The following is a 26993-nucleotide window of genomic DNA, read 5'->3' on the forward strand; positions in this document are numbered from 1 at the left end:
TCATTCACTCAGACAGCTTTTATCTGTGTAGCAGCGTGTCATCGGAGATGCCCTTGATAGATCGGGAGCAGGAGGTCTCGAATAAGACAGCTCCGGCAGCTACCCCTGCAGAGGCTGCCTCTGACACAGCAGATGAGGACGTAGCCCCTCCCAAACCTCCGCTTCCTGAGGCCAAAATGGCAGAGCTCAGGTGAGGACGAAACACACAAACACACACACACTACCGCTACTTTGGTGATATGCTGCATCCTTTTTATTTAGAGATTCAGTTAATGGATGCAACTGTGTTAATTCTGGTCTTGGTTTGGTCAGAGGGAAAGTTAATGGTTGGCTGAAATATGAACATAAACTGTTACTAAAGTACCGGTACGTCATGTAGCTCTATTTGTTCTGGAGTCAAGGTTGAGATTCTTCCTCAAGTTAGGGCTGTGCGATAGGACCAAATTCTCATATCCCAATCTAGGATATTTCATATGAGGGTAACAATATCAAACACAATATAGGACATTTTCTGTCGAGACAATTAATGAACGATTTTAAGGAATTAATGACATACATAGAAACTTACTCATGTTGAATTAAGCATCTATAAAAGATATTTAATATAAAAAGGTACAGTTTGACATGATTCTTGCGTAGGTGTTTGAGACTGTGACGTGGACCACTCTGTTTTTTTGCTCTGTGTCAAACTTTTCATATCCAAATAACATCCATTTTGTCTTGGCTGGTCGAAGTACTTCCCCTGATGGGAATTACCCCATTCTGTGTCGCATTCACTGTCCTCCATGTTTGTTTGTGTGTCCGTCATTCAGATATTCTGTCTGCATCTGCGTGCCATGTGTAACTACACAAAGTCCAAATGATGACAGATACCGCCATAAAGAGTGGGATTTGTAACGCAACCAAACAACAGAGCACACCACTAAATGATGGACATTTCTCTGTCGTCACATGATATGCATCGTCGTATCGCACAGTCCTGGTTCAGGGTTTTTCTTTTTATTTCGTTTCGTCTCCATCCAAAGAGGGAAAAAGGACCACAGAAACATTGTGGCCTTTTCCACTGTAATCATAAAAGCAGAAGTGACCAATCTGCATTCCAGGTTAACTTATCTTTAAACATCTGTGAAACATGTTTCACAAATATTAAATGAGGAATAAAAAGGGCTTTTAGGATGTGGGTATGTACGGGGGATTTCTGTTTTTTTATGTTCAGTGATCTGGACCATTTTGATTTTGAAAATCAAAAACATTTTGGTGTGAAGCGTTTGTAGTTTTATAGTCCTTTCCGATGCGATCCAGCTGCAGAACTGTCGCTCCTAATGTTCCAAATTCCAAATTCTTCACAATCCTTCAACTTTCACACTTTAGGTTTAAATAAAGTGCACTTTGGTTTGTTTGTTGCTCTGTCTCTTCCTGCCTCACTCTTTCTGCTGTCTCTCTCAATTTGTTTCATCTTTGGTTTCCCTTTGGATTCTGGGAACAGAGCGCAGTTGAGTGCTGACGCTGGCCAAAGGAGACCCTCTCAGAAGGAGAAGTATGTTAGCCCATAGGATCATCTGTCCTCATTGTAACATCCCACCCTAGACCCCCATAAAGCTTCTGGATTGGATGAAAGTGTTTTCGACCTGCATGGTTGCATTATCCCAAAGTTTGTGTCATCCTGGGCATCCCCTGAAGAATTCATCATCCAATCAGAAGACGGTCCAGTGCATGAGAGTGTGTGACTGACCTATGCCGTGTCTTTTTCGCTGGCCTCCATATCATGGTGCCTTTTGTTTCCGCTCTCCGTCCCCATTTTGACCTGGTATTAACTCACTGAGAATTTAGGACTGACAAGCAGGACAGCTTCATGTCATAGCTGAGAGAGAGAATAACGTGAAACACCCTCACTTTCATCCCACTACCCCATAGGCGGGATGATAATGTGTGTGTTCATGTATTCATACATGGGTTTGTGTTTGTACATGTCAGAGACAGCTGTGTTTGCGTGCTTGCACGATTGTCTGTATTGACTTTGCCTCTGGCACACAGTAGAAACATCCGACATTTCTGTTATTTCACTGTGCTATTTCTGTTTATCTATCAATAGCCCTCCACCTGCCCTTCCACCAAAGAAGCGTCAGTCAGCCCCTTCGCCTACACGGGTCGCAGTGGTCGCCCCAATGAGCCGTGGCTCCAGTCTGCCCTGCAGTGTCCACAGACAGGTGAGGGACTATGGTCCATTATGTGGTAACTTCGGTGCCAGTTTGACAACACATCAACTTCATGTACGGGAAATAAATTAATAATCCTAACTTTCTTTCTTTGTCTGTGCAGCAGCAGGACTATGAGCAAGAGATTCTTCAGAGGCGTTTCTCTGGGGGGAGCCAGTCCTATGGCGGTGACTCTCCACGACTGTCTCCGTGCAGCAGCATGGGGAAACTCAGCAAGTCTGATGAGCAGCTCTCATCCATGGAGCAGGATAGCGGTCAGTGTTCCCGTAACACCAGCTGTGAGACACTTGGTAAGACCACAGACAAACAGATGGTTGGGGTTCTATAGCATTTAATCAAATCTAAATCTAGCATCAGATCCTGTTATTTAATTCAAATCCTTTTGAATTTGATAAGGCAAGGCTTTCATAATTTTTTTATCAATTAAAGTTATGAAAGACCAATTTCAAAGATTCAACATAGATATTTAATCGGTGTTCGTTAGCTACATATTTACTTGTGGTCCATTTAATGCTAACATTAAACATGGTGTTAAGCAGCATGGAATATGAAATGTTGATTAGTAGTACTAAAGATCCAGATGCATAACCATTTAAGTTTAAAATATTTAAAGGTTTTAATTAAGAGACTCTCCTGCATTTGACATGTGCTGTTCTGGTTGAACTACAGAAACACACGGTCCATTTGCGGTCATAGAGTGGCGCTGTGGAGTGATGTTTCTTTTCACTCACAAACCACACACCGAGACACCGGCCTGGAAAGATCACATTAACCAGACTGCGCCCAAAAGTTTCCGTATACTGTAACCATAACAGGATTAGAGTCGGTAAGCTCCAGCTAATGAAGTCAACCGCTGGTGTCATTTTAAAGGTGGTATTCCAGGTTGGTTATAGATATGAGTCCTACTTATGTTACCTTAATATTTTTCTGCACTGGTCTTACTCTACTTAAGAACAGGTAGGGGACATAACGGATTAAAAGAAGATTGATTAAGGTCAGAGCTGATCAAATCTTGGTATTTAGCGGCAATGAAACCAGTTATTGGAACCTAACAAACATTTGCTATTGTGTGTCATTAAAGCTGTTCATCTTATCAAGTTGTTTAAGTTCCACTCGAGTTGTTGATTCAGTCTGAATGTATGATGAATCAAAGTATCATTTGTACCTTTTCTTTCCCTTTTCAGACAACACAGAGACTTACGACCCGGATTATGACTTCCTCCACCAGGACTTGTCAGTTGGGGATAACCTACCCCCAATACCAGTGGGAGGGTGCCTGAGCCCCCTGCCTGAGTCTCACAGCGAGTCCTCTTCCCCAGTCCCCGGACAGCATCCCTCACATCCTCGCTTCAGCGCTCCTCCGCCCCAGCAGCAGCCTGAATACTGGACCCCACAGCCCAATCAAACCAATCCCTTACAGTCCCGCATCAGCGCACCTCCTGCCCTGCCCCAGAAGAAGCGGCGCAGCACACAGACGCCGCCCTTCCCTGACGCAGGATCCAGGGTGCTGTACGAACGCTACCCCTCCCAATATGACAACTTGTCAGAAGAGGAGCGACACCCTACACCGCCATTTCCCCTTTTCACACCCATTTCACCCATGCCCCAGACAAATGGGGGCGTGTTCGTCGCCCAGTACATAGCCAGCGAGAATGCAGATGTCCCCGCCAGCCCACCGCCACTGCCAGAAAAGAAAAGCAGACACAGTAAGTGAGGGAAAAGAAAGGGATAGGGGGACATAATTAAGGAGCGATGAAGGCAAGGAAGAAATCCTTTAAATGAGGCAAAGAAAGAGACAAAGAATCTAATGTAGGGAAGAATAAAGGAAGGGATGAGGTTGATTGAGGATGAGACAGTAGGACACTGGCTGCACTTGGTGATTAGTTCATTGAAACATAGCTTATGTCAAGGAAATATTACGCTGTGAATGAAGGAAGTGAATACCAGGATGTGCTACAATGGGTCCGGCTCCAAGGGCACAGAGGGCAACATTTGGTCATTTCCTGACACACCTGCTACATCACTTCCTGTCAAGCTACTGTATTATGTCATTCCATACAGTCGCAACTTCCTGTGAGTCACAATGCATGACTACGTGCAAGTATGACTTCACGACTGAATTGCGATTTTACACATCACGTTCAGTCTATGGATCATGGTTTACTGGTGAATATTTAGTTGTAGTTGTATCTTCTGTGGCTCTGAAGGTGTTTTCTTAGTCCTGAGCAAATAAATGATGATGTCATCAGGGTGACGTCATCTTGGGACTAATATGTGGATTTTGACTAAAAGTACAATTTGCTGTGGATACTAAAAAGGTCCAGGTCTAGCGGATTTATATATGTTTTATTTGATATTGGATTAGGCCTGATTGAATGGACTGGGCCTTACTGGAGGTACATACTCTACTGAGTGCAACTGCAGTTTTTAATACGGATAAAATGTCAATAGATTGCTTCCTTTGCTAGCTAACCTAACCTAACCCTAACCAAAATCAAACAATAAATTCTTTATCAGCTAATCCATATCCCTCCTCCAGTCCTCCAGTACATGCAGTTTGTCGAAGACTACTCCGAGCCTCAGCCCTCCGTCTTCTACCAGATGCCGCAGAGCGAGAGCATCTACGAGCAGCGCAACAAACGCTTCCAGGAGGTCTACGGCTTCAACGACTCCTTCAGCAGCACTGACTCGGTGCATGAGCCAATGCAGCCTCCAGCGCTGCCCCCAAAACAAAGGCAACTGGTAAGAGACCTCTGCATGTACAGTTTGGTACTTTGTTAAAGAGCATCTTCTCTAAACTGCCACGGTTAAAAGTAACTGTCTCTTGCAAGAAATGGTTTTGTTGACTAATTTGGACTGTGTGAGCAAAGCTGTAATTTAGATTCCTGAAATTGTTCACTTCGTCTTCCTCAAATTTTGACCAAAGCTTTGAAGCTGTGTAGCCTTCAGATAGTTAGAATCATGTGATAGAAAGTGTTGTAATGAGCGGCGCATGTGAACAATATAAACGACCCTCTGCAGTAGAGCTCGGTGCACGTCCCGACGTGGGAAAGAATGCAGATTGCATTCTGGGGCTAAGTACATTTCAGTGGTAATCCTCATCAATTTTCTCTCCAGCCTCCTCCAACTTTGTTATCTCTCTCACCTCTTCAGTCCCCCCCACCTAAATCTCCCTGTCTCCCACATTCACCGTTTTTGTAACCTAGGCAGACGTCTGTGCGCGCATGGAGGTGTTTGGTTGTTAGTAGGAGATAAGACCAGCCTTTATCAGCCCCACATCAGATCCAGTCCACTTATCTTAATCTGGGTCGGTGTCTGGGTTAATTGAGACAAGAGTCTGACAGCGTCATAGGGGAAAGAGCGGAAGAGACACGATTGGACAGGTCGTAGCAGGGGTGGGCTCACTGTGATGAGCTGTGTGAGTTTTAAATTTATAAAGACCCGAAAAAAAACTCTTCTTCTTACCGAAGTAGGAGTAGATACAGTATGAGGTCTGACACTATTGTCTGCCAAAAGTTACAGCTGTTTTGACTGTTGTTATTTTCAGTTAGATATTTGTGAATTTCTTTTGTCTAATGTTCTTCTCACTGGTTTGGAGTGGGAGGGGCTCAGTTAGAAAAATGTGATGTCACTACTTGGATAAACCAATCACAGTTTGGTGCACAGCATTTGAACTGGAATCTGATGACAGTCAATTGGTTGTTTGGCTAGTGTGAAGCAAATCAGTTCAAGCCATACTCACACAGTCCTTATGAAACAGATTAGTTTTTTGAGTGTTCAACTAATGAAACATTCTACCTAAAGGTGTTTTAGCCTTGATTAGTGTTTGGTTTTAGGATTAAATGCCGGCATTCTGGAAGCAAATGAAGCATAATGGACGTCAAGTGTTTCACAGAAGTGTCTGCATTTAATGATGTACAATATAAGCATAGGGCAGGACTTTCTAAACAGTAACAATAATGTACAATCTTTTAATGTTATATGGTGGTTAATCACGACATTTTCAGCTGCTGTTCTCTGTGAGTTAGCTGCTAACTGAAGTTTTTTAAATCCCCAGGCTGTGGGTTGCACTTAATAACACGTCATCAAAACGTCAGACTTCGATCCTGTCACGCCCGCTTACCTTTTTAAACAGACGTGCACAGGGGATGCAACATTTCTGCCTTGCACAGGCTGTAAAAAAGGGGCTATAGAAAGCAGCCTCCTGGAATAACCATGTTGGTTTACAGAGAGGGCAATTACCTAGTCACAGTGGCCACATTTAGGGAAAATGCAGCAGGTTGAAATGCACTGGAATTTCCCTTTAATAATCACCACTGTGAGGCGGCAAAGCCAGCAAAACATTTGATGCTCTGCTAGATGGTCTGTTGTTTTGCCAAATCGTCTCACATGAGACACACTTGCCTGTTTTTCCCCTCACTAATGCCTGCCATACATATTTGAGGTGACAAATTGATCTGTGGTTGGCCTAAAGCTTTGATGTGAAGAGGACAGTACATCTGTGGACAGTAAACGGATGACACTCCTCACCAGGGTAAGCCAGATGTACAGTGTCACAGCCTGGTAAAGAAAATAGACTTTGTTGGCTGAGTGGCGGCCTACCCGGGCCACCTCAGAGAGCCTTTCTTCTTTCCCTTTGTCCGCTGGCCTCTCTCTGCCACCACAACTGTGTATTTGGAGCCGTGTGCCCAGCTTTTATTTTTATCATTCTTTTGTCTGAGCATACTGTCGAGCCACACTCATCTCTGCTCCCGCTGCGAGGCCTAATCTGGCCTCATGTTTTGGACTTGATGAGCTCGTGGCCCAGTGGAATAAGCCTGTTTGCCTCCTCCATAAACCCATGTTCCAGGCTTACACGCTTTGGCGACTTTACACGGCTTTGCAAAAAAAAAAAAAAGTCATTTCGGCTGCTGCGTGGATAAGGAATTGGGTGAAAAAAAATAACAGAGCGGATATGATATTGGCCCGGTTTAGAACGTGTTGTAGTTGGCCTGGTTTCTGTAAAGCGTGACGTTCAAAGAGTTTACTGGAGTGTCATTGTAGAAATAAATGTGTGTAACCTGTGTTCATCTCATGACCTTCTAATAATTGGTGCTTTCTAGGAAGACTTCAGTAAAACTAAAACAACTGAACTCCGGCTTTTACCACTTTGACTTCACTCTGCTGCTGAACTTTGATTAAATCTGCTCTAATTCACTCTTGCTTACTAGTTTAATCAACTGTCCCCTTTCCTTCTTCTCTTTTCTCCCCTAACACCCTGTTTACCTTCTTTGCCTTCTCAAAACCCCCACTTACTCTCACTCACTTTCTTTTCTATCTTTTCTACCTTTCTTTCTTCCTCTTTGTTTCAGGCCTCCCACTCTTCCTCCCCCTCTTCTTCCTCTTCTTCTTCTCTCTCCTGCCACCTCCAGCCGTCTGTCGCGGCCATGGAGGAGGCGGGCTCTGGGCTGGGCCTCAGCATGTCCGTTTCTAACTCCTACCTGATTGGTCAAACGTCCTTGACCACACCCACGGTGAGTCCCCCCCCCCCCTCCCTAACCCCCCATGCTTAAACCGCCATCCCTCCACCTCCATTTCTTCACGCCGTTGTGAGTGCTGTGTGGTCCTGGACTGGTCCCGGGGCGGCTTGACCTCTGTGTGCTCCATATGTGATACAGTCTGTTTATCTGCCCCTGCCCCTTGGACGGGCCGTCCCTCAGGGGTCGGACATTTGGTTGCTGTGTGGTCCTTGATTTTGCTCATCCACCCGTCCATGTGTGCATTTGTTTTGGCAGTGTGAAGTTGTTTTGTTGTGTGTTGTTTTTATTTTTTTTTTTTTAGTTATATTAAAGTGTGCTGAATGTGTTGTGGTACTGTGCAGCCTAGTTTGTGTGTTTATGTGTCGCACTTTATCAGCCCTCCACATGACAGGTAATTATTTGAGCCGGTTACTGAGCCTGTCGCGATAGTTACGTTATTGACGTGTCCTAAACAGTTTGTCATACATATCTTGTATATGTATGTGCACTAAATAATTTTTTTTAATCCGACTTGCTAAATATCAGACACAGCAGATTTTTGGGTGTGTGTGCGGCCAAAATAGTCACACCCTCGAGCCATTCTAATGTGTTTTTATTTATAAACATTTTCAGGCTCTTAGTTTTATTGTTAATTATTACTAAAGTAGGTTTACACACTTTAATGCTTAAAAAAACACATCACTTTTCTCATACTGTCCAGTGTTGCCATAATGTATTCCCCCTCTGAGACCCTTTGTTTTAGCTCCTGTCTCTTTAAGGCCAGCCTCCCCAATACCCAGTCTTTTCTGATTGGTCATTTCACACAGGCCTGAGTCGGCACCGCTCACCATGTCTCCCTCAGCTCTGTCCTGTTTTCAGCTTCCAGTTAGCTTCACTTCTATCATGATTATAGGCATATATATAGATTATAGGCAGACTACTGGGGAGGCACTTCAGGAGCAGGGTTTTTTCTGTGGGAGAGAGGAGCTCCATTTGGGCTTTTTAACTTTGACGACAGGAAACAACTGAAACAGCAAAATATGTCTCCTTTTGATATATTTCTCACATCTCATTTCCACTGTTTAAATATTCAAAATTAAAAGTTAATTGGTCTTTGAAAGATTATTTTGGATTTTATGCAATTATATTATAATTAAATCAGTAAAATGACAATACTATCTTATATCACCATTACATCTTGGACTAAATATCAAACGACAAAAATGTAGTTATCGTGACAGGCCTGCTTTTTGCCTCTTTTCAGTTTGCCTCAGCGTTGCATTGGGAGAGTTGTGTGTCTGGAGCAGCTCATCCAAATACCACAAAAGACTGTGATTTAGTTTGTGATCATAAATAACAAAATGGCTCTTTGTTGGTCTAACTGGAGCATTTCAGCCATCAACACGTTCTTGTTAATGAATTAGCTTCTGGTTAATAAATGCTATATTGCACTCACTAGGGTGCACTGGGGCTCGGACAGTTTGTTACAGTGGTTTGTCAGTATGTTGGGAGGGGTTGACCCATGGTGACCCCATGGTGTGCGAGGCACCCAGTGTGGATCTCCCTCAGGATATCTGCAGTGGAATGCAGCACCAGATGGACCTGATGGAAAACACATTCCTCCTGTTTCTGCTCCTCTTCCTTCCTCTCCTCTCCTCTCTGCTTCATCCTCCAGTGTCGGTCTCTTGTCCCTGCACTCTCGACTTTCTCCCATCTGTCTAGCCCTCCTATTCACCCTCCGCCATGCTGCAACCTCCCCCCCACCCTCAACCCGAAATGCACACACACCTCCACACCTCCCATTTGTCTGTTTTCTGTGGAATGTTTGCATTCCTCAATTCATTGGGGCATGATGTTTTTTTTGAGGGGAAGGAATGCCAGGAAAGCTGCTTTGCATATGTGGAATGGAAAGAGAAAGAAATATTCAGGAGTTGATTTTAAAGTGGAAGTGTCTCTCCCCGTGTATGTGTTGCTGGTGTCCCAATTTTATCAGCACTTTTTTAAAACCGCTGCTAAGAAAAAGGGACGACCCTTGGTCCTCTACTTTCAGCTGATCCTGCGTGTCTGTGCATGAACACGTGCATGGATTTGTGTGTGTGTGTGTGTGTGTGTGTGTGTGCGTGCATTGGCCCGAGTGTGTGCAGTGTTGATCTGTGATCTGTGTATGAGCCTCTCTATGCTGGTATGCTGAAACGGGGCTGATATGTGCAACGTGTCAAAACAGGTTACCACTAACTCCCCTGCAGACAGGCATCTCCTCCAGTGGCCACACACACACACACACACACACACACACACACACACACACACACACATTGTTGAGGCACCTTTCAACAGCACATACATCCTTCACAGTTGATTCTAGCTTATCTATCCTTGTTAAATATTTCTGTCTTGTCATCCTCCATGTTATCAGACTGGGGATGTTTTTTTTTTTACCACTGGTTCCAGTTTTGAATTTACTGGGAGTGTGTGTGTGTGTGTGCGGTGCAGTGCATTTCATGTTCAGGCACATCACCCTCATAGTCCAGGCTTAATAGAGGTTTGGAGACACTTTTTTTTCAACCCGTCCTATTGTTCACCTTCTTTTTCCTATCTGCTCTATCGTCGCCTCTCTGATCCTTTCAGTCCTGTCTTTTTTATTTCTATTCTTTTTTTTCTCTCTTTCCTGCTTTCGTTTCTTTCCACCAATCCGCAGAGCTTGGACCAGGTTGCCTTGACCAATGCCACCATTCTGGATGGCAGCGGGGGCGGGCCCAACGGTTCCCTGGCTGGCTCAGTGGGCTCTGTGGCTGTCTGTCTTCCTTCTGAGTCTTCTCTCACTGACTCTCTCCACACCTCAGCGGTGAGCTTACACAGGATAGATGTTGGAAGCAGGAATAATCTCTACGACAGAAAATAAAATGTGACACTTGGACGCCTCAGGCAGATGACAACATTTTGGTGTTCATTATTGTTGTTCAGATGTTAATATAGTGACTCATTCACTTAGTGGCATCTTGTTGTAATTACCACTGCCCACAAATTGTCTGCTGTCTGATTATTGGTCTTAAAGAATCCCAGTAGAGCATGTTGCACTGCATGTTCTTTTTGCCAGCAAATACTGTTACCTTTACAAACGGCGCACTCCAGTGCCACCTGGTGGTCGTGAGCTGGAAAACACGCCGCTCACTGTACAAACACCAAACCTCGGCTAGCCCACATATCAACACTTGATAGCTCTTTGGCCCTCTCTCCGCTCCCTTACGCCTGGGTTTGTGTCCCTCCTCTCTTCCCGTAGAGCGAGAGCGCGAATGACGAGGGCGGGGAGGGGGAGTACGTCAACTTGTACTCATCCAGCCAGGCCAATGGGGAGCTGCCTCTCTCCCTCAGAGTAAGTAGCTGACCGCCACGGGTGAAAGGTCGATTCCATTTGCAGCGTCCCACCACTTCAGGATATGAATCAATTTGAAATTGCGGCGAGGGATTCGAGGCCGTTTGACTGGCAAAAAATCACTCGCAAAAATCATCTGTTGCGTCGAGTAGCTCTTATTGATTCATCTCCCGAACTGAAGGCGCAGAAATGGAATGTGAATGCAGCCAAACCTGACTGAGCATGACTTCAGGTTCACAGGTTTGCCTGCAAAGGGACTCATGTGCTGTGGTTGGTGTCTGTGGAGAAAGATGTCCATGTTGTATGCTGCTCTGACTGCCTGGCGAGGTGATTGCTGTCTCTCTGGCTGCGCTTCAGCTGTAACGAGCATTTAACCTTGTTCCAATCTAACACCTGACATGGGGCTGCTCTAAAAGGGATTCTCAATGGTTCACTGGTTTTCAATTTTCCAATAACATTCCCCCATAACAGCTTATGTGCTCCTGTGCATGTGCGACAGCGTACGTGTGTGTGTGGTTGTGTTTGTACTCCCTTGGGCCCAGCGCGTGCATTTGTGGGTGTATTTTAGGCATGTTTGGGCTGTGGTGTGTGTAACTGTATGTGAGAGCGAGTGGATGCGTGTGAGATCGCATTTATAGTTTTTACATTTGGTGCAGTTTCAGTGTGTGTGAGTTCTACCCTCTGGTGTCTTTCTGTTTTTGGGTTGCTGAGGAAAAGCTGCATTTTGCCATCACCTTCAACCCTGATCTCAGTCCAGGGATAACATCCTTTGTACACGTAGAGCTACAGACATTTGTACAAAGCATCCATCCTCTCATCAACCAGAAGTGGAGCATGCACTGTTGGTTCAATCCGATCTCATCAGTAGCCAGCCTTCTGTCACTGCATGGAACCACTCACCAATGATGTTCCATGTAACCTACAGTACAGATGTTGATTATTGCTTTTCCCCGCATTGATTAGGAAACGATCACAGCTGACGATGTACTTCAAGACCCCACCCCTCAGATGCCATCCACCAACAGCAAAGAGGCTTTGGACAAGGAGAGGTACGGGTCGTAAATATCGCATCCTGTTAGTTACACTATCATAAATAAATAGTTTACAGTATTTATACATGTTAAACATGTGACCATTATATGGCCAGAGCATGTGTATTTGTAGATCTGGCATCTCTGTTTGTATAACTTAGTATGACAAAGAACATAAGCTCAAAATGTCACTTCTAGATGTGACGTTGAAAAGTTAAAGGGTAAATTTACAGAAAAAAGAAAGTTCAGTCATTATCTACTCATCCCCCACGGGACATGGCTGCGGTCACCACAGTCTTAGAAAGTGTTGAGTGTTTCTGTGCTGATGACATTTGTGTGTTTGCTTCAGGAGGCAGAAGTCTACAGAGTCGGCTGGGAGCGACGAGGAAGACGTGGATGAGCTCTCCCTCATAGACCACAAGGAGATTATGAGCAGAATAACACTAAAACAAGAAGTAAGTCAACAGCGTCCATCATTGATACCATGCCCTGTTTTTAGGAATCTGCTGTGACAGAACCGTGCAGCTCCAGCATACAAAGCACATTTTATCCTGTTAGTGCGGCGCAGGCTAAAGGTCACTGTGAGTCACTCAGATGTGAAATCAGATCCCGAGATCCACCACAGATAGCGGCTGCTGCCCTCTGGAGTTAAGTCGGCGGAACTGCACGGCTGAAATTGAGAAACCGCCCTCCTCCCACGCCTCCTCCTCCTCTTTTGTCCTGTGTGGTGCAGTCTGATAGACAGATGTGTGAAAATGCTGCTCGCCTCTCTGCAAGGTTAGGGGCAATGTGACAGAAATGATTTACAAAAGCAGATAGGGAGGGATCAGATATAGGCGGCAGGAAGATTCACAGTCTGTGATGACATTTAGAGCTGTTTCAGAAGACATATTGCAGTGGCGGGGCTTTTATCACACACAAGTCTGACTTTTTCTTCGTCATCAGAGGAGCTGGTGCAGGACAGGGAGAGGTGGGGGCCTTTCAGAGAGGGGAAAAAAAACAAGCAGATGAAGGGAAGGTGCAAGCTACATTTGGGGCTAGACTGCATCACTCCACATCAACTCTGACCACTCTTTTCCTCTATTTCTCAATCTCATCCGTCTCTCTCCATCTTTCTGTCTGGCAATAATTTCCTCTTAATTCTTCGCATCTCGCTCACTGTCCTTATTTTTCCCCAGAACGATGACGGCCCAGACGTTCGTGCTGGATCAGGAGATATTCTATTAGTCCACGCTACAGAAACAGACCGCAAAGGTACAGTACAGACCACGTTAAGACTCGTGCTCACCCTGTGTGTTTGTGTGTCACTGGGCTTCAGGGTCACTGGAGCAGCTTTGTTTTGCTCATTTGACAGACCTGCATTCATTGTCTATTCAAAGACAGATTTATTTTTTATTTGTAAAGTCTGATTCTTGAGTTCGACTAATGTGCTATCACTTATCTCCTCGCCTGAGGAGCATTTGAGACAGCCTCTGTCTCTGTAATGTGTCGGTCCGGGTTTGCAGCCTCCACATTTGATGATGCGCTTTCAGCTTTAGTAAGTTAATTGGGAACTTTGGCTGCACTTCAACTGAAATACGCTGCTTTTTCCCCTCTGTTTTTTGCTCGACAGATCTTGTTTTGTACTGTGAAGCCTTTCTGACAACATATAGGACTTTTATAACCCCCGAGGACCTCATTAAGAAGCTACACTACAGATATCCTTTTCAAATTGCTCAACGTGTCACTCTAAACTTAATCATTGTTTTCTTGGCAGAAGTGCTGTTTTTCTTGCCTGGTGATGTTTGTTTTTTTAGAATCCCTATTTACTAAGGAAAGACGTCTCTATCTTGTTTGCTCTCAAAGAGAAATAATCAAAGATTGAGACTTCCAGAACATCCCTAATACTCTGTTGATGGTTACAGTAGTAAATTACTATGAAATGTTGGGAGTGTTTGTGTGCCAGGTATCATGAACTTTAACCCTGAATTTCCTGTAATGATCTTAAAGCTGGCTCTCCACACGTACAGTATTGTTTTATTGTCCTTGACCACGAAGCACATACACTAGGTTCTGCCACAGTCCGGACACCTTCAAGAAGCGAGTCAGCAAGAACACGTTCTTTGTGCTGGTTCGTGTTGTTGATGAGCTGTGGTGAGTAGCATGGAACTTATTAATAAAATCATGATGTTGAAATATAAAAATAAAAGTCACTCATATTAGTCTTATTATCTCGCCCACAGTGAACTGGATGCGTAAATTATGTTTATTTGTACACAGTCATCCTAAGAGCTTTATTGTTATTCTGCTGACGCTATAAACACAAAAGATGTCCCCATTTCCGTCAGAGCGTCCAGAGAGCTCTCTTTGTTCCAAAATCTTCCTTTAATTCATGTTTTATCACAACAACCACTTAAATTGCTTTTTGCCTCCTCTCTGTCCTCTGTCCTCCAGCTTGGTGGAACTGACGGAGGACATCTTGAAACAGCTGATGGACCTGGTGTTCACACTGGTGTGCAACGGCGAGCTCAGCCTCGCCCGTGTGCTCCGCAAGAACATCCTGGATAAGGTGGAGCAGAAGAAGCTGCTGCGCTACACTAACTCGCTCAAGCCACTCGCTGCCCGAGGGGTCTCTGCAAGGTACTGCTGGGGTCCAGGGTTGGGTTCCTCTGATACCAGTATGGGATGTGTTCAGTCAGTACCTTTGTGGATAACAGACAGTGTTTTGTTTGACATTTGATAATGTTTCCACTGAATCTCATATCGAAATACACTCCACAACTCTTCTCCACATACTTGATTCCCCAAAACATTTTTAGCTATGTTGCCTTCATCAGGATGATGCCTGAGGTTGTTTCCGGTTTCCCTGCATACATTTGATCATGGTCATGTGACATTGAAGTAATCAAAACAACATTACCATCAATGTTTCAGATACTTAATACAATATATATTTCAAGTGGATTCAGAAATTATAAAAAAATGAGCATAAATCCAACAAATGTTATGGGCCGTCTGAGCTGAAAGCGGACAATTGGGGAAAAAAGAAATGTTAAAAATCTTCTACCAACAGCAGAAACACTGCAACACAGTGTCAGAAATCAGGCCATGACAGGAAATGACCGGAATACCCTGGCCAGTGCAGCATTTTTGAATAGAGAAATGGAAAGTAGGAAAGAAATAAGCTTTTTGTCATTAATCCAAATGACTACTGAACATTTTTCCAGCCACTCCCAATGATCACCGCTGTCTGTGGCTGGTGAGTGAAGCAAATCTACAAAAGCTGCTAAAGCCACTTGCATATTCGACTGGCATTTGTACTTTGTAGTGGTGCTTGTATTTTTTTGAAGCCCTGCCTGCATGAACAGATCAGATGGATGACCTGAGGTGATAAAAAGCCTCCGCTCTCTATATGTAATCTGACATTCCTCACAATCATATCATGAAATCTGCAACCAAGATTGCGAACAAGATTTTATGAGACATCTGGCACAGAGTGACATGCAATAAACTCACGCAGTTGTTGTTATTTTAATTACTAAGCAGCAAAACATAGCACTCATTTTACTAATCTCTCTGTAGGAGGGGGACAACTTAATATTCATGCATCACAAATGTGTTTTTAAAAAAAGAATGAGTCATCACTGATCACAATGTTGGCTGATCAATCCCCACACCCTCCTGTCCACATGTTGAAATGTCCTTGGCAAGACAAGAAACTCCAGGTTGCACAACTGGATAAATAGGGAGGGTTGCGTCATGAAAGGCATCCAGCATAAAAAATCCCATGTCAAATCAAATATGCCGATCATAAAATCTGATTACCCTGCTGGGTCGGGCGAGGCTCAATGTACCAGCGAGATGGGAAGAGATGATCTGCTGCTGCGACCCGAATTTGTTCGAAATGCAGAAAAACAATTGGATTCACACTCTGAGATTAACTTCCTGTAATGACGTTCAGCTGCACCACACAGACGGATAGAACGATCTCGTTCAGTCCGGTCTGTCTATCAGTCCTGCTGCTACATCTAATGTAATGCAAAAAAAAAGAAATTTAAGGGGAAGGCTTAATACTTTGTGTGTCCTCTCAGGCCTGGAACTCTCCATGACTTCCGCAGTCATGAGATCGCCGATCAGCTCACTCTCCTCGATGCTGAGCTTTTCTATAAAATTGAGGTACAGTTGCTTCTTTGTGTTAATCCTCTCCAGTGTTTACGGACATTAATTGTGTTTGGACACCGAGCTCCAACCCAATCATTTCCTCCTCCTGTTTTCCCTTCAGATTCCAGAGGTACTGCTTTGGGCCAAGGAGCAGAATGAGGAGAAGAGTCCGAACCTGACTCAGTTCACAGAGCACTTTAACAACATGAGCTATTGGTAAGACCCCCAAACCACAAGCTTCATGGCCTCAATTGGTATTCCTGGCTTCCCTCGTACGCCATCTTGCCCACATAAATGTTGACACCACCACACTGGTTGTTCCTCTTTACCCTGCAGGGTCCGCTCCCTGATAATCCAGCAGGAGAAAGCCCAAGACAGAGAGAAGCTGCTTCTCAAGTTCATAAAGATAATGAAGGTTTGTCACATTAGACTCAAAAATCTTAATTGTCACGTCTTTTCATTGTTGCTTAACGTATTTATACAAATTTCTTCTTGCAGCACTTAAGAAAGTTGAATAATTTCAACTCCTACTTGGCAATACTGTCCGCCCTGGACTCTGCCCCCATCAGGAGACTGGAGTGGCAGAAACAGACCTCAGAGGTGAGAGGATTGTGGGGATGTTTCAAAGATCTCCATCCCAGAATCTACACATCTATCTGTATTTATCATAGAGAAGTATTATGATTATGTCTGACACTTTTCTGCTCATCCATCTCTCAGGGATTGGAGGAATATTGCACGTTGATTGACAGCTCCTCCTCCTTCAGAGCATACAGAGCTGCTCTGGCTGAAGTGGAGCCTCCATGCATCCCGTACCTGTAAGTAAACCAATGTATATGCGCATGTCTGCCCTCAACTTAAACAGGAACTTTACCGATTTTCTCTGTTTTCTCCGGTCATGTCGCAATTATTTCAAAAATATTTATGTATTGCTACTGCACACACAGCACAGTTTTATGCAAGGGCCATGTTTCCAATGGTGAAATACTCCTCTAACACGACTCTTCCATCTTCCAGGGGTCTCATTCTCCAGGACTTGACCTTCGTCCACCTCGGAAACCCCGACCTCATTGACGGGAAGGTCAACTTCTCCAAACGCTGGCAGCAGTTCAACATCCTGGACAGCATGCGGCGCTTCCAGCAAGTGTAAGTCCACTTACAGTACGATGGAAGGATGCACACAATGCTGATGTATTATTAGAGAGCTTTGTGGACATCCATCACAGTAATAAATGTCATCATTTGTTTGCCACTGGCAGGAAATACAATGTACGCCTTTCATTACGTTTTAATATTATAAAGCGTCAGTGCCATCCCCACACAGGCTGTTTATTCCTTCTCACTGAGTGAATGACTGCATTAATCAAACTTCGACCTCCTCTCATCGCAGGCATTATGAGCTGAAGCGCAACGAAGACATCGTCTCATTCTTCAACGACTTCAGTGACCACCTGGCGGAGGAGGCGCTGTGGGAGCTGTCGCTGAAGATCAAGCCCAGGAACATCACCAGGCGCAAGACGGACCGCGAGGAGAAGACCTAGGGCCCGTGGGCCTTTTCCAAGACTGACCTCCAACTGTGCTTCATGACACTAACTCCACTTTACTACAGACTGAGAGAAAAGACGAATGGAAGCTATCCGCTGGAGCTAATGGGAGACTCATTGTGGGGGATGCTGAACAAACTACAGACGACTGAAGTGTGGCCGAGGTTTACAAAGAGCTCCGCGGCTCTGGGAGATTATAATTGGGATTGCTGCGGCTCTGGCGTTTAGACGGGGGAAGAGATTCAGTGACTATGGTGAAACTGGGAGGAGGCCTGTTGCCAAGGAGGAGTGACGAGTCGCACAGAGCGGACAGGGAGACGCTACGGAAATAACCAAAGTCTGCTCCCTGGGCTCTCTGTTTTAGAGTGGAGCTGTTGCGTGTGTGTGAGATTGAGCTGAATGGTCCATTACTCCTCGAGTCGCTCCTTCCTCTTCCTTTATGTATGTGCCATTTGTTGGTCATCTTCTGCAACCCATCTCCTCGACTCACCCCCCCCGAACAGCAGAACCTCCAGAGCCGCCTGCCCTGAACTGTGACGTCAAGACGCAGGCCGGCCTACCCGAGAGTCTGCTGTGGGGGGCTGTGAGGGGATCTGAACTTGAAGAGGGGATGACCGTTAGAGACTGAGTTTGTTTTGAGACATTTTGTGTAAGAATCATGTATGGTTATGAAATGTATTATATACAGTGCTCCTTTTGTTCTTAAAAAGGATGTTTATGCTTATGAGAAGAGCTTAGCTTCTCCCAAAGTGCCATATGTATGTGCACTAAAAAAAAGCAAAGCAAAAACACAAAAAGATAAATTACTAAAGATGCTGTGATCTATGTATGTCATACTGAATCATTGTGTGCCGTGTTCAGGTGTAGAGAACCATCGGGCAGTTCACAATCACATCCCAGTCCCATGTCGGCGTGTGAACGAGTGTTTGCGTGCGACTGAAGTCCTTGGCGACTTGTGTGTTTGTCATTCCAAAATGTGCTGTAGTAAAATCATTTTTCGATCCCTTTTCGGGATAATGGTCAAAACCAACACATCACACTGTGCTATCAAACTCCAATAAAACAAACAGCTCTGTTTCTATACACGCTCTCAGAAGTTTCATTTTCATTTCAAGTAACATTTCATAGAATTTCCATTTATTGTTGTACAGAATGGTCGGTGGAAAATGAACTTAAAAAATTAAGGCATGTATTGAACTGTAAATCAAAGAGGAAGCACTCAATACCAGTCAAGGTGTGACATTACTTAAAGGATGAGTTCACACATAAATGTAAATTCAATCATTGTCTACTCACCCCTCGTGCGGGCGGAAGGTCGGGTGAAGTTTCGTAATCCACAAAATATTAACAGCAAAACAGCGTTAAAGCATTCTCCGTTTTTGGGGACTTGTTTTTAAAACAACCGCAAAATAAATAAATAAATAAATAAATTGCCTCTATACAATTGTGATCCAAGACTCGAAATCCCAAACTGATGTGAAAAGACTTTATTTACACCCTCGACACAAGGTCAAGCTTGTGCACCCACTTCAAACAGGCTGTGAGCTTAGAAGGTGAAGAAGTGATGATTTTGGCTTTAAAAAGGTAGTGAATAAAGATATATTAAAAGGCCTGTATAGAGCCATGTTATATCTTTTTTTTGGTTTTGGTTATGTTTACATTGTAAAACAAGTCCAGAGTACAAGTACTGCAATTGTTAGGGAGAATGCAGCAACACTGTTTTGCTGTGAAGTTCCAGAGATGTTTTGTGAGCTACAAAACTCTGCTGGCATGTGGGTGAGTAGACGGTGACTGAATCTTCATTTTTTGGGGGGTGAACTTAACACGCAGCCATCTGGCCAGATGTGATCTAAATAACTTGTAACACACTGGAAACGCAGCAGAAAAGCGACACCAAATAAGAATTAAAATAATTTAAATGGAATAATCCAAAAATAAAGCCATAAAAAGCAGATATAAATATAGGTCAAAGTGCAAAAGCTCGACTAAAATTAAACATTCAAATACTCCATAATCCTCCGTGTCAGTAACAGGTCATCTAACCACAGTCAACACTGAAAAAAATCAAAACGGTATCATGGAAGACTGTTACAAGTGAAAAGACTGTTATATATGCGTACTAGTTTTATGTACCAGTAATTATGGTAAAAGATGAAGAGGTCACAGCACTGAATGCTTGTACCACTGTGGGATTGTGGATTATCTTTTCTTTCTTTTTTTTAAAAATGCCTGCAGCGGCTGAGATTGGCCTCGCAAGTTGCCGACCCATCCAGCACAATTCAGTAGCAACGATCTGAAAATCTCAAAGCTCGTATCGTACAGTCCGGGCACATCCGTCCACCTGCTCGAGTCCTCAGTGAGGCCGACAGCTGGGCTCCAGCAGCACCCTCTTCCCCGGGGGATTAGCGGCTCCGTTCTGCAGGTCGCTCTGCTCGGCGATGGCCCGCTTTAAGGTCCGCCCGTTAATGGAGCCGCGCTGCCATTTGCAGATGTCACCGTTCAGTATGTCTTGGATGTGCTGCACGATGAGGTTGATGGCCACTGGTGAGAGATGGGTGATTTGCGAAGAATTAACGCTGAACAAGCTGGCAGAGAAGCATCTTTCATCATAGGGAACACTTACCCATGTTGTCAACTCCCCGTGGAATGATGACATCTACATACTTCTTTGTCTGCGAGAGAAAACAAATGTCTTTAGGGAAAAAAAGGCACACGATAGGGCTGTTTTTCTCTGTTCAATTAATCGATTAGTTGTTTGATCTACTAAGGTTCTGTTTCCCAAAGATGAAGACGACACCCTCTAATGTCTTGTTTTTGTCGACAACTCAAAGATATTCAAGTAACTGTCATAGAGGAGTAAATGAACCAGGAAATAGTCGCGTTCAAGAAGCTGGAATCTGAAGCTGAACTGATACTTACAGGCAAACAAAACTCTTCAAAAGCAGGCTTGACGAATGTTGTGTACTGACTGAGAATCTGTTCCAGGTCCCTCCCTCTGCTCATGTCTCGCAGAACTACAAATGAAATCAGGCGTTTTTAATATGCTGTGGCAACAAATAGAATATTGCACACGAGGGAGACATCCATACCTCTGCGAGACAGCCTGACGTCTGAATCCGTGTCCACAAAAAGCTTCATGTGAAACATATCCCGCACTTTCTGCGTGTAGAAGACCAGGATCCCCTCAAAGAGGACCACGTCTGCCGGGTAAACTGTGATCCTGTCTTCCAACCTGGAGACACAAACACGGTTCGTCATACAGAGGCGACAGCGAGGAGAATTATTAGATCTGTGAAAAACTGGCAAAAGATGTAAAATTCTTCCTTCGAACCTGGAATGAGTGACAAAGTCGTACGTCGGCACTTCAACCACCCTTCCCTCCACGATGTCCTTCAAGGTTTGGTACATTAGCTCATTGTCAAATGCCTCTGCGAGAAATTAAAGAGAGTCGGAAGAGTAGATGTTAGTGTGGAGAGTAGACAGTTTGGAGCAAGTTTCCTTAACTGCAGAATTTGAAAAGGAGGATTGCAAGTTCCTTCCAAAATATGTGTGACAGTTAGGGCCACAAACCGTACATAAAATCATCTGTTTACTGTTTATTATGACTGAACAAATGAGAATGAATTAATAATTTATCTTGTTTACATACATCATAAGGAACTTGAAGGTTATTTTTTACAAATGACCTGATAAAGGAATCCACAGACTAACACAGACAATCAGCAATATCATAGAAAGAAAAAAGTGTATTCTACTCCAAATTGTAATCCTTAATCTTTAAGGTTCTTTGAAATTGAACCGAGAGCTTCACAATTTCAACTCATCACTGAGTAAATTCTACAGTTTTTGACTCTGAAAAGATTTCTCTTCTCTTATATCTTATAATATCAACCTACATTATTATCAGAATTATTTTAACAAGCTCAAGGACACAATAATCTAGTGCACAATGTTGAGTTTAAACACTGATGGGTCTATCAGAGGAAGATAGTCCAGTCCAACAAAACAGTCCATTGCTATTTTAGCTGCTGATTTCATGACCTCATATTACAGGTGTGACATTTTAAAAAATCCAGTAGCAAAATAAACTCTGAGTACATGGACACAGTTACACTATAAAAGCATACAAAAGAAGATTCAATCCATATCAGGATGTAGGCAGGTGGGAAAAGTGTAGTATTGTAAGTTTACAAACACACCAATGCACAAGGACTCAAGGAGGAGCGGGTGGGGGACACACCACTGTGGCCTTACCTGGGTGATCAAAGTTGTACTGGCCTTTCAGAGCCTTCGCCTTCTGGTCCGGGGTCAGGACCCTGTAGAAGCTGTCCTGGCTCACAATAGCCACCTTCCTCTGGCGGTGGTCCACCTTGTTCTGGCCCAGGAGCTCCATGATCTTGGCGCAAACTGTTGACTGTGGCAGAAAAGCGTCTTTCACTCAACAGTTGTTATTTATGTCAAGTACCACCGTCAAGTTTGACGTTGGGTGCGTTATCAGTGACCTTCTCAGCGTAATGTTTATCAGCTGACTCTCCGCTGGCACTGCGAGGGAATCGAGACATTTATTACAGCAGCTAGTTAGCAGCATGAAGCGCTAAAAAGGTCACACAGAAGTGTTGTTAACAGGCCACAAGTGTAATAACTGAATGTTCTTCTGTGTTAATGGATAATAACGAGAAAATATTAGCTAACTAACCAAGGGGGGCGTGACATCCCGCTTTGACAGTTCGATTAGTGCTAACGTTAGCACTGCTAGCTACACGGGATGCTAATTTCCGCGATCGGGAGATCCCCCGGCTGAAAATGGACTGACCTTGCCGCTAGCGGTTCCTCCGCTGACCCCTATGAGGAAAGGACGATGCCGGGGCCTCTCTGCCTCGTCTAGGGCTCCGACAGCATCCATTGCAGTCCTTCAGATGAGGAAGACTGCAGAAATCTAGATAACCCGGCTGCGTGCTAGCTATCTAGTGCAATAACAAGGTGCAGTTCTCGCGAGAGCTTGCGGTCTTTCAGCAAAAATATCAACACAGGCGGGTTGGGAGTGGATTTCATTCAACATCAATCATTAGTTTATACATATTTTGAGCCGAACTGCATTCAATATTTAGATAAAATATAATAAATTACTACCTTCACAAATTATCGGCGCAATTAAGTGTCAACATTTGGTTGTAGTTATACACTTTTTAAAGGAATATTTGTCTTTTACTCATTAATATGCAATCACACTTATTAGTGATTTATTTGTGTTTATTATTAAATTAAATATACACATCTTGATATAAATAGACACAGCACAAACACAGTATTATTGTTTTTCTGGGTCACTGTCCGATTTCTCTATGTCTTCTGCACTTTGTGACTTGTCTTTCCATGATTCATCCAAAACGATCTCCAGAGCAGCACTTCCTTCAACCCTCCTCACAGTCTCTCCTTTGGCAGCAAGGATTTCCTCAATGTTTCTGAAGTGTCAAAAAACCCCCCCCACACACAGCATATGAGTCACTCAGAAATATACTGTGCACGCAGTTATTAGTAAAGCAAAGATGCCTGATTCTAAACAGCTTATTCTCCTTAGACAAGCTTGCTGTGTTGTTTGTTCACATCACTAGTGCGATACATCTTTTGGCCCCCAAAAATGCATTTTTATTGCCTTGTACCTCCCAATAAAGTGCAGTATGCGCATTAAATGTAGAACTAAATAAAACAGAGTGACCGAATATATCATCCTCATTTTAGACACATTGCTATGAGCGCACATGTCTGTGAATATGTTTCAAAAAGTTGTAGGCAAAACATTTCCGTATTCTTGAGCCAATTCAAAAGTAGTCGCCATTACAGAATCTGTCCACCAGAGTGCACTACCAAGTTAATTTTTCTTCTGTAAAATGTCCAGATCTGTCATATCTTCAGAATTAATTACTGGTGAGACAGAGATAATGATTATAGGAAGTGAAAAAGAGCATGAAAATAGCCAAATATCTAACAGCCTTGGTTCTCTGTCCCATTCCATAACTGCAGACTAAAACCCCAGTTCAGACTAATATGGTAATTCAACAGTTCAGTCTGGTTTCCTCCATTCAGAAATATATCCAGAATTTAACCCTTTCTCCCTAACAAACATCTGGAAACTAAGATATAATGAATAAGATTTAACATTATGTTCCTCCATTATGGATGTGCTCTGTAAACTTGTAATACCTGCTGTGAAGTCTACAAGTTATTTGTGTAGATTGTGCATTAAAAATATTCTTGACAATTTACTTTTGAATAGCTTCTCACATTTTTTTTTTTAATAACTTGTTTTTTGACAGTCTGTTTGACCCTTGTTGTGTTTCCTGTTTCGTTTCTATGGCTTGTACCTCGTTTTATTCACGTTTTATTTGGATCTGTAAATAAAGCTGATAATCATTATTGTTATTATTATAATTATTATTATTATTATTATTACACATATCACATTTTTTAACCTCAAATACTAAAATAACACATATCTAATATTACCTTATTGTTTGTCTGATTTACACAAAACAAGCTGACTTCATGTTGCCTTGATGACATTAGTTAAAGTTATGATTAAAAAACAAATCACACTAAACTGATTTTATGTAGCACACTTTTTTTTTTTTTGGACTGCTGGTTTGTGGTGTGTGGTTTGGATGTCGTTATGAAACACCACCAACCTCTTCCCTTCCAGGTCCGAGAACCAGCCGAGGTTATCAGCGATGATGTGGTGCTTCTTACACCCTGGACAAGTCACTATCACAACTCCTTTATGATACGCCTGCTTGGAAATCGTCTGCTTGGACCTTGTAGAGCAAACCTGCACAGGTGATCCAAACAACACGTCAGATATACGACGTTACAACACCAGATATAATATGTCCTAACTCAGGTGTACCTTGCAGGTGTAAACGAGTTGATAATGTTTTGACTCGATCTTTCCAACAGCTCCACCTCTGATACTCAATGAAGTTGAGAATCCTCTGTAATTACTGAGACATGTGTCAGCAGGTGACAAGATATGAGGACTGCGCTGGTCCTGTGAGGAGAGGAGACCCGTCCTGGCCGCGGCGGTCGTTGGGCGATAGGTAAACACAACACTGTGATAACAACGAAACAACCGGCGGACCGTCGGCATCGTCCACGAAGAATCCGATGAACGCAAAATAACACAACATGTACGTAAAACAGACATGGCAGCTGATGTTTATGTATCTAAGAACGTAAACGTTACAGGCGATTTCATCACATGGAAAGAGCGGAGACGTTCGGTTCTGTTTGTCGCGGGCTGATGACATCACAAGTGTCGGTAGTTTCAAAATAAACGTTATTAACCCATTGTCGGCAGGTGTCGTTTCAAGTTGTTTGCATAAAAGTAGTGTCATTCCGAACAGAAATAAAAGAAAGGATGGATAAGTGGAGATATTGTGTTGACACATTACCCTGGTAAAAGTGAATTACCCATACACATAATACTCGAGTAAAAGTGTTAAGTGCAGCGGCCCTGACAGTTGAAACAAAGCATCTAAACAACAGCAATGAAATATTGTTATGTTTGGTAATATGTTATCTTATCTGTTTTGTGGATTGTTTTCTTCTTTTTCTCAAATTGTATTGTGTTTTGCGAAATGGCCTGGTTTTGTTTAATGTTGTGTTTTCCAAAATCTTGTTGTGTTTGTGAAATCGTTTTGTGTTTTGCCACCATGCTTAAATTATCAAAAGCAGAATTCAATTAAAGTCAACAGAAAGTTATATATTTATGCATGTATCTATAGACACTATGGGTTTAGTGGTTATCGGATGCAATATTCATCAGTTTTCTGATTATTGGAGTCTGTATTTTTTGTACAGTTGCCGATAAAATGAATTAATTTGAAATGGATCTACTTTAATGCAATTTGCGAAGAAACTAGTGACTAAATTCATCATATAAAAGTGGCTGGGTAAAATGTTGTGAAATAGAAGGTTAAAGAAGCAGAACATGGAAATAAAGTACAAATCAAGATTGTACTTAGTACAATGCTTAAGTAAACATCTTCAAGTGGAGAAGTCATTTCTTTGAACACGACCACCTGAAGCTGACACACAGATTTTGATATCACCCCTCAGATTTAGATTTTCTTTCCAATCTTACAAATATTCTGGGAATGCCAATGCAGCAAAGATCAGGGCCAAAATCCTGCTGCGGGCCTGTATTAATGTTATTATTGCACTGAGTTGTGCAGACTGTTTTTATCACTTCATCGTTTGCCAATGAGTCAGAGGGAAACAGAAGTACAGAGAGGATAAGTTAAAACAAATTTTGCCGTTGTCCCACTTGGCGAGGGCCTCGGCTGCTGCAGGAGTGTACAGCTGAGCTGAATGACAATCAGCACAAACTACAAATTTATTGAGCTTTTTTGAGATTGAAGGGTTTGTTGCTCCATACTGCTTGGAGAAGTGATGGGAGCTTGTTTAGGGGAAACTGCAGTCAGTCTGAAACTGAGAGCTGGGAGGCTTCCCAGTGCTGACACACTGTCTCTGTGGTGAGGCTACGTGTGGTTATTTATGTATTCCTGCACTACTGAGTAATAAATAAATGGTAGAGATGTCGACACACGGCTTGCATGTATCCCTTTTGATAAACAAGAACAGAATAAACACCCTTTTCCATAGGAAACCAATAACAAATAGCAAAAGGTTGAGCTGTCTACCCTGAAACACATGATCCCCAAATGCTGCTGGTTCAAAATCTCCAAGCTCATCCATCTTATATTCTGCACAATTAATTTTTACAGGAAGCATTCATTCCTTATTCATAAGACCTAATTTAAGCAAACATGTATTATTTAATAGGAACAATCCTCTGAAAGTTTTATTGTAAGCTTTTTGAAATGCATCACTTCAGAAGTGTAGATGATACTGACCACATTTGCCCTCTGGTACTGAGAATGAGAACTTTCTGAAATGTTGCACTGGTGGGGAGACTGCAATCATCTCTATATCAGGCCTATTATTCATTTTGTTGTGTTTAATATTGCTGTCCCTTTTCTCCGAAAGTGCTCTGTAAGCCCTGGCATTAATGGTTACACCCAGACACACACCTCTCCAAAATCAAGTGAAGACTTTCTTGCCCTATTTCTTTGTATAGACAGTAGACTCTCAAATATATTTGAAATTCATTTTGTACTGGGTTGGATTAAGGGCTT

The 26993-nt window shown here is 43.1% G+C and overlaps 3 protein-coding genes across 14 annotated transcripts in view; 1 reads left to right on the forward strand and 2 right to left on the reverse strand.

The window, feature by feature from the left end:
* rapgef1b (Rap guanine nucleotide exchange factor (GEF) 1b) overlaps nt 1–18885 on the forward strand; it is a 45528-nt gene extending 26643 nt beyond the window's left edge. The window contains exons 6-27 of one of the 12 annotated variants that reach the window (XM_030435130.1): nt 32–190; nt 1487–1537; nt 2093–2207; nt 2320–2470; nt 3401–3922; nt 4756–4958; nt 7568–7729; nt 10413–10559; nt 10995–11087; nt 12051–12136; nt 12468–12573; nt 13297–13372; nt 13731–13815; nt 14159–14251; nt 14552–14737; nt 16189–16273; nt 16380–16474; nt 16595–16673; nt 16757–16858; nt 16979–17076; nt 17276–17404; nt 17649–18885. In XM_030435130.1, the coding sequence (XP_030290990.1) occupies nt 32–190; nt 1487–1537; nt 2093–2207; nt 2320–2470; nt 3401–3922; nt 4756–4958; nt 7568–7729; nt 10413–10559; nt 10995–11087; nt 12051–12136; nt 12468–12573; nt 13297–13372; nt 13731–13815; nt 14159–14251; nt 14552–14737; nt 16189–16273; nt 16380–16474; nt 16595–16673; nt 16757–16858; nt 16979–17076; nt 17276–17404; nt 17649–17799 (2974 nt within the window). In that variant the 3' untranslated portion in view covers nt 17800–18885. Of the gene's footprint in view, nt 1–31; nt 191–1486; nt 1538–2092; nt 2208–2319; nt 2507–3400; nt 3923–4755; nt 4959–7567; nt 7730–10412; nt 10560–10994; nt 11088–12050; nt 12137–12467; nt 12574–13296; nt 13373–13730; nt 13816–14158; nt 14252–14551; nt 14738–16188; nt 16274–16379; nt 16475–16594; nt 16674–16756; nt 16859–16978; nt 17077–17275; nt 17405–17648 lie in introns of all 12 variants that reach the window. The other 11 variants (XM_030435126.1, XM_030435127.1, XM_030435129.1 and 8 more) reach the window with 11 other exon arrangements.
* Nucleotides 18886–18917: 32 nt separating this feature from the next.
* uck1 (uridine-cytidine kinase 1) lies at nt 18918–22814 on the reverse strand. Its single transcript, XM_030435140.1, has 7 exons — nt 22616–22814; nt 22057–22216; nt 21134–21230; nt 20892–21034; nt 20722–20816; nt 20426–20474; nt 18918–20343 (listed from the first exon to the last, which is right to left on the reverse strand). Exons 1-7 carry the CDS (start codon nt 22703–22705, stop codon nt 20156–20158), a joined length of 822 nt encoding a protein of 273 aa, XP_030291000.1. The 5' UTR covers nt 22706–22814; the 3' UTR covers nt 18918–20155.
* Nucleotides 22815–23034: 220 nt separating this feature from the next.
* On the reverse strand, nt 23035–25110 carry dnlz (DNL-type zinc finger). Its single transcript, XM_030435141.1, has 3 exons — nt 24704–25110; nt 24486–24625; nt 23035–23264 (listed from the first exon to the last, which is right to left on the reverse strand). The coding sequence occupies exons 1-3, from the start codon at nt 24998–25000 to the stop codon at nt 23111–23113; spliced, it is 591 nt and encodes a 196-aa protein (XP_030291001.1). The 5' UTR covers nt 25001–25110; the 3' UTR covers nt 23035–23110.
* Between the last annotated feature and the right edge of the window lie 1883 nt (nt 25111–26993).

Source organism: Sparus aurata, chromosome 12 (genome assembly GCF_900880675.1).
Source record: "Sparus aurata chromosome 12, fSpaAur1.1, whole genome shotgun sequence".
NCBI classification, from domain to species: Eukaryota; Metazoa; Chordata; class Actinopteri; order Spariformes; family Sparidae; genus Sparus; species Sparus aurata.